We start from the raw sequence: 8,702 nt of genomic DNA, 5'->3' as shown, positions 1-8,702 counted from the left end.
CATTTTTTGTTATTGTTAAGTTTTTAAAAATTTGATAAGTAATATATCAAATCGAAGCCCTCAAAACGAGGAGTTCAACTCTACCTTTAGATTTTTTAAAATCAAATGTATGTGATCGTGAATACGTTTACAATATATATATATATATAAGGGCTTTATTGCGTATTATTTTTGTTTTTCGTATGATTATTTTGCATTTTTCGGAAATGGAGGGTAAAGTTACAAAATTGGACGACTTTGAGGTTTTTTTCCACAAAACCCTTACTTTATCTTATCATACAAGACGACCTTTGTCGATATGTCTAATGGATTATGACTTCTCAAGATTTTTTCAAGAATCAAACTTCCATCTTTCAAAGTTGGTATGTATGATTGATACATATTTTCCGTGGTCATGACCCAGCTCTTGCATAAAACTGTAATCACATTATCTCCTTCGTTGTTTCCGTCATACCAATATATATATATATAGTCATTTCACAACTTGATACAGCTACGATATTCTGACAAATATAATACTACGAAAAGAGTAAATATGAGATTTTTTTTTTTGTCGAATATGTTATTGGAGTGTTTTTGTCAACTTAATTTTCTAACCACTTTCACCATAGCCACAAAAAATATATGTTAACCAATCACAACGACTGTAACTAGTAATAGATTTGCTTTCTTATTGTTGACTTGCTCAAACAAATCCTCAAGTGCCAAGGTATTCTATACACTATTTATAAATTAAACATCCGTATAAGTCCATGCTTTTGGGATCGATACAATAGAATGATAGTTCTCCTAGTTATTTAATGTTTTCTTACATTTCTAACAATATACTCACGTCACAACTTGATAGATCTATGATATTTTGTTACTTCGAAACCCAACAAATTTTAGTACCACCAAAAGTGTAAACATACTTTGATATATATAAGACTATTTTTGTTATTTGAGTTTTCTTTGTCAAATTGTTATTTGTTTTTGTTTTTTTTTTTTTCAACTTGTTATTCTCCAACTGCTTCCTCCAACCACTAAAAACAATTGATAACCGCTTTAAACTTAAAACCAATCATAGTAAGAGAACTTTTTTTTCCATATTGTAGACTTGCTCAAATAAATCCTCAAATGCAAAGGTCTCCTATATATACACCAATTATAAATTAAACATATGTATTAGTCCCTGGTTTTGGGATTGATACATGACAAATATATTTTCTCCTAGTTGTTTCTTTTTCTTGCATTCATTATGTTCTTCATAAGTATATATTAATAACATAATAGATACAGGTGAACCTGGATTTATCTCCCCCCCAGGGATTTGTATAGGTCTGATCTTCTTCCTTTTTATATAATAGAAATATTAGGATGTATTGAATTACCAATGACTAAATGCAGATTTTAACTCATGCTTCAAATATATAGAGAAAGACAAAGCTTTCTTTAAGCTCTATAATTAGCTGTTCATATCTATGGGTATCAAGACCTGGTTACAAAAAAAAATACTTTATTCCAGAGATGATTATAATGTTTTATTAATTGACATTTAATTATATCCATTACTTGTCATGATCCTATATATAATACACACATCAAACTCATCTCAATCATTCTTTCAATACTCTCACATTACTTATCGGATTTTCATTAAGATTAATTAGTCTATTGATAAAGTCGCTTAGTGATCAAAAATGGAAGCCATGGGAGAATGGAGCACCGGCCTAGGCGGAATTTATACAGAGGAAGCTGACTTTATGAATCAGCTTCTTGCATCCTATGAGCAACCTTGTGGCGGTTCATCTTCAGAGACAACCGCCACACTCGCGGCCTACCACCACCAGAGTTCTCACTGGAATGGTGGCTTTTGCTTCTCCCAAGAGAGCAGCAGTTACAGTGGTTACTGCACGGTGATGCCACGGCAAGAAGAAGACAACAATGGGATGGAAGACGCGACAATCAACACGAACTTGTACTTAGTTGGTGAAGAGACAAGTGAATGTGATGTGACGGAATACTCCGGTAAAAGCATCTTGCCTTTGGAGACTGTCGCAGAAAACCACGACCATAGTATGCTACAGCCTGAGAACTCCTTGACAAAGACCACTGATGAGAAACTGTTCAACCCATGTGAGAGTTCTAAGAAGAGGACTCGTGCCACATCAACTGATGTAAGTTGTATATACGTTTTATGTATTTATTTCGGAAACATGAATTTCATCGCAAAACACAATTAGAAATGAGTGGATTAACATTTTCGATATGAAATGTTAACAGTTTTATATAGCCGGGTGATTACACATACTAATTTCCAAAATTAGTAGCCGAAACCATAATTCTAAATATTTTAATGTTCTTGTAACCAAAACAGAAGAATAAGAGAGCCAACAAGGCACGGAGGAGCCAAAAAGGCATAGAGATGAGTGGCGATAATGAAAATATCGGCGAAGAAGAATATACGGAGAAGGCTGTAGGGAAGAGAAAGACCAAACCACTTAAGCCGCAAAAGACTTGTTGTTCGGATGACGAATCAAACGGTGGAGACACTTTCTTGTCCAAAGAAGATGGCGAGGACTCTAAGGCTCTCAACCTCAACGGCAAGACAAGGGCCAGCCGCGGCGCTGCCACAGATCCTCAAAGCCTTTATGCAAGGGTAAGTTTTTCATAAATTTCTATATTAAAGCTTTTTTCAGTCTTTATATAGTTACATTATTTAAAAACAAAAACATTTATTGTGGTAGATGAAACAATTAAACAAAGTCCATTTTTATGATGGTGCAGAAAAGAAGAGAGAGGATAAACGAGAGGCTAAGGATTTTGCAACATCTTGTCCCTAATGGAACAAAGGTACATATTACTACGTAACCACATCATTTTTTACTCGTTTTTTGTCTCTTTACTAAGTAAATTAAATGTGTTAAATATGTAACAGGTTGATATAAGCACGATGTTGGAAGAAGCAGTACAATACGTCAAATTTTTGCAGCTCCAAATTAAGGTACGTGTACGTTAGGTTTTCAATGATTTGAAGTCTTACAATATAAACAATGAAAAAAATTGTATTAATTAAAGATAGAGAATTATATATTGTTTATAATGAATAATGTTATATTACAGTTATTGAGCTCTGATGATCTATGGATGTATGCGCCCATTGCTTACAACGGAATGGACATTGGCCTTGACCTAAAACTCAATGCACTGACAAGATGATTCAAGAGACACCTTCGGATTTTTATTTTATTTTTTTTGTTTATATATATATATATATATAAATAATTTAATACGAGAGATATGAAGAGTCACATTTGACGTTTTATACTCCAATATTATTTTACTTTTGTATGTCGAGTTATGTCCAACAGTTTTTGATTCTTGAGATATATATTGATGTACGAACATCTTTTTGATAATGGATTTGTTTATTTTATTTCTTTTTTTGTTTGAATTATTTGATTCGTTTACGTCATACACGTAAATGATTTAATCAGAATTTAATACTCTAAGGCGCTTAATCTCCTTTGGATTTTATGCTTAAGCAGAATTTAATACTCATAGGATGCATTCGGGACTTTTAACATATTTCTGATCTTTTATAAACCATATTTAGACCTAAAGACATGACAAGGGAAAAAGTTGAAGGAAGAAAGAGCCGACCAGTCGGTCAATGATCTGACCTTGTTCGAGAACCTGGTATATAAGATGAATGTTGAGTTTCCAAACCCTAATTAATCAAGTTTGATTAGTAAAATATCTTTTGGGTTTATAACTTATCTTTGTAAAAACATGATCAATATCGTGATCTCCCTCTGCCAATCTAGAAACATTACTTATCTCATCCTTCATTATGTGATTTATGATATGTCTTCTTCCATTCTAGCTACTAGTCTCCTTCCAAATATTAATTAAGCAAGTGTGTAGTTTTCTAACTTGGGTCTTAGGGTAGATCATTGGTTAGTTTGGATTGATGATTTTAGGGTTAGGACACTTCAGATTCATTCAATAAAGGGTAAGGTTAATAGTAAGAAAAAAGAAAAAAACTTGATTACATTGTCTTTGAAAATAAGATATTTTGTGCACCACGAATATTCAATCAAAACGGAATGAGTATACAATTTTAATAAATGGGAGTTGATGTTAAGAAATATTAAGATCTTTTTGGATTAGAGTGTTAACGTTTGTTAATCACTTATATTAAAAATGAGATTTTAGTAGGTATAGGTGATTAAAATCTTAAAAGATGATTAGCTACAAAGTAATTATCCATTTTTAGGATTGTGCTTTAATTAGGCCATTGTTGGGGTCGGATTCCACCCGTACTAAGATCGAGCCAAACCGTAACATTTCGGGTACATTGACAGCCAGCTCGGGCCATCTTCCAAATCGGCTCGTGAAACACTGTGTCGATTTGGCTCGGGAACACTGACCAAATCGGCTCGGGGACTGTGCCGATTCGGCTCGTAAACATTGACCAAATCAGCTCGGGGCTGTGCCGATTCGGTTCGGACACTGACCAAATCGGCTCGGGGGACACCGACTAGATTAGCTCGGGATGCGACGGTTCGGGATGGCAGTAACGTTTCACTTTAACCCGAGCCGAATGCACACGCTATCCCGAGGCGGTGTTAACAATACCCGAGGCGGTGTTAACAATACCCGAGGCAAAGCCTCACTACTCCCCGAGGTGAAATATCAGTGCTACCCGAGGCAAAACGTATGTTGTACCCGAGGAGGAATGCACCAAGACACCCCGAGGCAAGGACTTGGTAAATATTCATCTTCAAAGTGTCATTTCTGAACAGGATGGCATCATTTTCGAAAAAGAAAGATCATTTCCGAAATACTCGGAAATGATAAAGAAGAATCTCGAAGGATCAACTCAAATTAGGAAAACTTCCGGAAACTCCGAAGAATAAGGAAAGTATCCTAATCCGCGATATTCTAAGCCGACTTTAGGATAAATGGAAATCTTCCGAGAATATCGCTGGAGAGGCGGTTTACCGTCCCTATATAAAAAGACTCAAGGCTCTTACATAAAAAACAAGCAATAACGCTCTAGAATTAGACTATACAAAGCTCTAAAGCAAAACACTTTTCTTTTTATGATCTAACTCTTTGTACGATCAAAGCTACTCTTTTCATCAATAATATCAAGAACACCATCTTTGCTTACTATTCGTTCTGTTGTTCTTTGAGAATTCTTGCAAGTCGTATTCCTAAAATAAAACCCTAGACAAATCTCGATTGTGTTAATTAGTTTCGACTTCCACAGCCATTGCATCTTAATCAATTCAAAAATAATGCTTATCTTTGATTGATCCCTTTGACCCCAACATGTATTTTACTTGCTTCGTTTAATTGTTGAACTGGTTGTTTGCTTGCATGATTTACATGTTTGATCCAAATGCAGAAGACCTGAAAGTGCTACCGGTAGAAAATGAGAGGCCGCATCTTTCAGTTTTTCTTTTTGTTTTTTACATTTTTCAGCTTATATACATATATGACTTATATTTTTTTAAATTAAGAATGTAAATATCATTAAGAATGAAATGTTGCTGTTTTACAAAAATTTACAACAATATAATTATAATCTAGACGAACTAACCGAATCGCACAGCGGAGAACCCGAGTTTAAAGTTATGATTTCCTGGAGTGGCCTCATTAGTGATAGGTTGAAGCTTAAAAATGTGTTTCGAAATGACCTGACCTTATATATATATATATAAGTGTTTGGGTGGCGTTTAGACTTCCATGTGATTTATCAGTGGTGTAGAAGTGTTGATAAGTATGATAACTACCATATGCATACTGAGGAATTAGAAATGTTGCTATTATCTCCTAGGTCTTATCAAACAAAACCTAGTTCCGGACAAGGCTTGGCAAAATATCTGGAATTTGAAGTCGGATCCGAGAACCAGTCTGAATCTACAAAATAGAGTTTCAAAATTATTACCCTAATAAATATGCTCTAAAGTATATATAAAAGAGCACTTTTTTTTAATTTTTATATTAAACTATAATTTTTTTTTATTTTTTTTTAATAATGAAAGATATTTTATTTTTTAATAATTTTTAATTAGTTTTACGGATCAGGATTCCTAGGAATGTCATGATTTTTGGATGGAACAACATACAATATAAGTAACTAGGTGACTGTCCGCGCAAATGCGCGGAAAATATCATGTATAAATGGTAAAATCATGAGAAATAAGAGAATGTTATCATTGTTATATCCAAATTCATCAATCAGCAAATGATTTCTACCTTTATCAAGAGCTCTTTCATCAGGCTGTAGACGATCATCAATTTTGTTTTTGTTTTTTTATCATGGTTATAGCCAAATTTTTAAATCAAAAAATGATTTATACGTTTATCAATAGTTCTTTCATGAGATTGCATAAAACCAATAATTTTGATCATTTTTTGTTATCATGGATATAGCCAAACTCGTAAATCAGCAAATGATTTTTATGTTTATCAAGACTCTTTCATCAGGCTGCAGAAAAACCGTCAATTTTGCTCTTTTTTTTCGTTACCATAGCTATAGCCAAAATAATAAGTAAGCAAATGATTTCTACGTTATTAAAGAGGTCTTTCATCCGGCTGCCAAAACAGTCAATTTTGCTCTTTCTTTAGTTATCATGATTATACCCAAACTCATAAATCAGCAAATTATTTATACGTTTCTTAGGAACTTTTACATGAGGCTGCAGAAAACCGTTGATTTTTTTGTTGTTACCATGGTTATAACCAAACTCATTAATCAGCAAATGCTTTATACGTTTATTCAGAGCTCTTTCTACATAGTATTGTAGAAAACAGTCTATTTTACTCCTTTTTTATTATCAAGGTTATAGCCAAACTCATCAATTAGCAAACGATTTCTACGTTTATCAAGAGTTTTTTCATGAGAGTGCAGAAAACCATCAGTTTTGCTCATTTTTTTATTTATCATTGTTATAGCCAAACTCATCAATCAACAAATAACTTTTACGTTTTTCAAGAGTTCTTTCATCAGACTTGAGAAAACTGTCAATTTTGTAGCTTTTTCCATTATCTTGATTATAACTGAAACTCCTCAATCAACAAATGATGTGTACGTTTATCAAGAGCTCTTCTATCAATTATACTGCTTTATTTGTGATCATGGTTATAGCAAAACTCTTCAATCAGCAAATGATTTCTACATTTTTCAAGAACTCTTTCATTAAACTATAGAAAACTATCAATTTTGCTCTTTTTTTTTTTGTTATCATGGTTATAGCCAAACTCATCAATCAACAAATGATTCTACGTTTATCAAGAGCTCTTTAATCAAGCAACAGAAAACCGTCATTTTTTTCGTTTTTCGTTATCATTGTTATAACCAAACTCATCAATCATCAAATAATTTCTATGTGTATCAAGAACTCTTTCATCAGGTTGCATAAAACCGTCAATTTTGTACCTTTTTTTGTTATCTTTGTTTTAGCTAAACTCATCAATCAACAAATGATTTTGACGTTTATGAAGAGCCCTTCTACAGATTGAAGAAAATCGTATGTTTTACTCTCTTTTTTTTATCGTGGTTAAAGCCAATTAGCAAATAATTACTACGTTTGTGAAGAGCTTTTTCATGAGGCTGTAAAAACCGTTAATTTTGCATCTCTTATTTTGTTATCATGGTTATAGACACACTTATTAGGCGATAAATGATTTCTATGTTTATCAAGAGCTCTTTCATCATGCTGTAGAAAACTGTCATTTTTACTTTTTTTTCTTTATCATTATTATAGCCAAACTCATCAATCAACAATTGATTTCTACGTTTATCGAAAGGTCTTTCATAAGACTGAAAAAGCCGTCAATTTTGCTGTTTTTTTTTCTGTTATCATGGTTATAACTAAACTCTTCAATCATCAAATGATTTCTACATTTATCAAGAGTTATTTCATCAGAATCAAGAAAACCTTCAAATTTGCTCATCTTGTTTTGTTATCATGATTATAGCCAAACTCATCAATTAACAAATGATTTATATATTTATCAATAGCTCTTTTATGGGGTTCCAGAAAACTATCAATTTTGTCTTTTTTTTTTTTTTTTTGCGTCATCATAGTTCTAGCCAAATTCATTCATTAACAAATGATTTATACATTTTTTAAGAGCTCTTTCATCACTCTGCAGAAAACCGTCAATTTTGCTCCATAAACAAATGTCATGAGGCTGCAAAAAAAGTCAATTTTTTTTTTAAAGTTATCATAGTTATAGCCAAACTCATCAATCATTCAATGATTTCTATGTTTATCAAGAGTTCTTCATCATATTGTAGAAAACCATCAATTTTGCTCTCTTTTTTTGCATGTTTATAGTCAAACTCATCAATTAGCAAATGACTTCTACGTTTATCAAAAACTCTTTCATCGGAATGCAGAAAACCAGAGATTTGTTTTTTTGTTTTTCGTTATCATTGTTTTAGCCAAACTAATCAATCAGCTAATGATTTATACGTTTATCAAGAGCTCATTCGTCATATTGCAGAAAACTTTCAATTATGCTACTTTTTGTTATCATGGTTATAGCCAAACCCCATAATGAGCAAATGATTTATACTTTTATATAGAGCTTTTTTATGAGGCTCGAGAAAACTTTCTATTTTGCTCATTTTTTCTGTTTTTATGGTTATTGCCAAACTCATCAATCAGCAAGTGATTTATACGTTTATCAGGATCTCCTTC

The 8,702-nt window shown here is 32.7% G+C and overlaps 1 protein-coding gene across 2 annotated transcripts; it reads left to right on the top strand.

The window, feature by feature from the left end:
* The first annotated feature begins 1,568 nt into the window (after positions 1-1,568).
* On the top strand, positions 1,569-4,821 carry LOC9322005 (transcription factor bHLH84). 2 transcript variants are annotated; one of them, XR_002333458.1, is made up of 5 exons: positions 1,569-2,156; positions 2,357-2,638; positions 2,727-2,832; positions 2,918-2,983; positions 3,103-4,821. XR_002333458.1 is itself a non-coding variant. In XM_021033001.1 (5 exons), the coding sequence occupies exons 1-5, from the start codon at positions 1,680-1,682 to the stop codon at positions 3,196-3,198; spliced, it is 987 nt and encodes a 328-aa protein (XP_020888660.1). In that variant the 5' UTR covers positions 1,569-1,679; the 3' UTR covers positions 3,199-4,821. The 2 variants fall into 2 exon arrangements, 1 of the variants encoding a protein (XP_020888660.1); XM_021033001.1 differs by having other exon boundaries at positions 2,767-2,832.
* Positions 4,822-8,702: the final 3,881 nt, after the last annotated feature.

The sequence above is a fragment of the Arabidopsis lyrata genome (genome assembly GCF_000004255.2).
Source record: "Arabidopsis lyrata subsp. lyrata unplaced genomic scaffold ARALYscaffold_3, whole genome shotgun sequence".
Taxonomy (NCBI): domain Eukaryota; kingdom Viridiplantae; phylum Streptophyta; class Magnoliopsida; order Brassicales; family Brassicaceae; genus Arabidopsis; species Arabidopsis lyrata.
Note: the sequence above shows the minus strand (reverse complement) of the source record. Positions and strands in the feature narration are given on the sequence as shown.

Coding starts and splice junctions, on each gene's coding strand:
- LOC9322005 (XM_021033001.1), top strand. CDS start 1,680: ATGGAAGCCATGGGAGAATGGAGCACCGGCCTAGGCGGAATTTATACA. Junction 2,157..2,356: donor CTCGTGCCACATCAACTGAT/GTAAGTTGTATA, acceptor TAACCAAAACAG/AAGAATAAGAGAGCCAACAA. Junction 2,639..2,766: donor CTCAAAGCCTTTATGCAAGG/GTAAGTTTTTCA, acceptor ATGATGGTGCAG/AAAAGAAGAGAGAGGATAAA.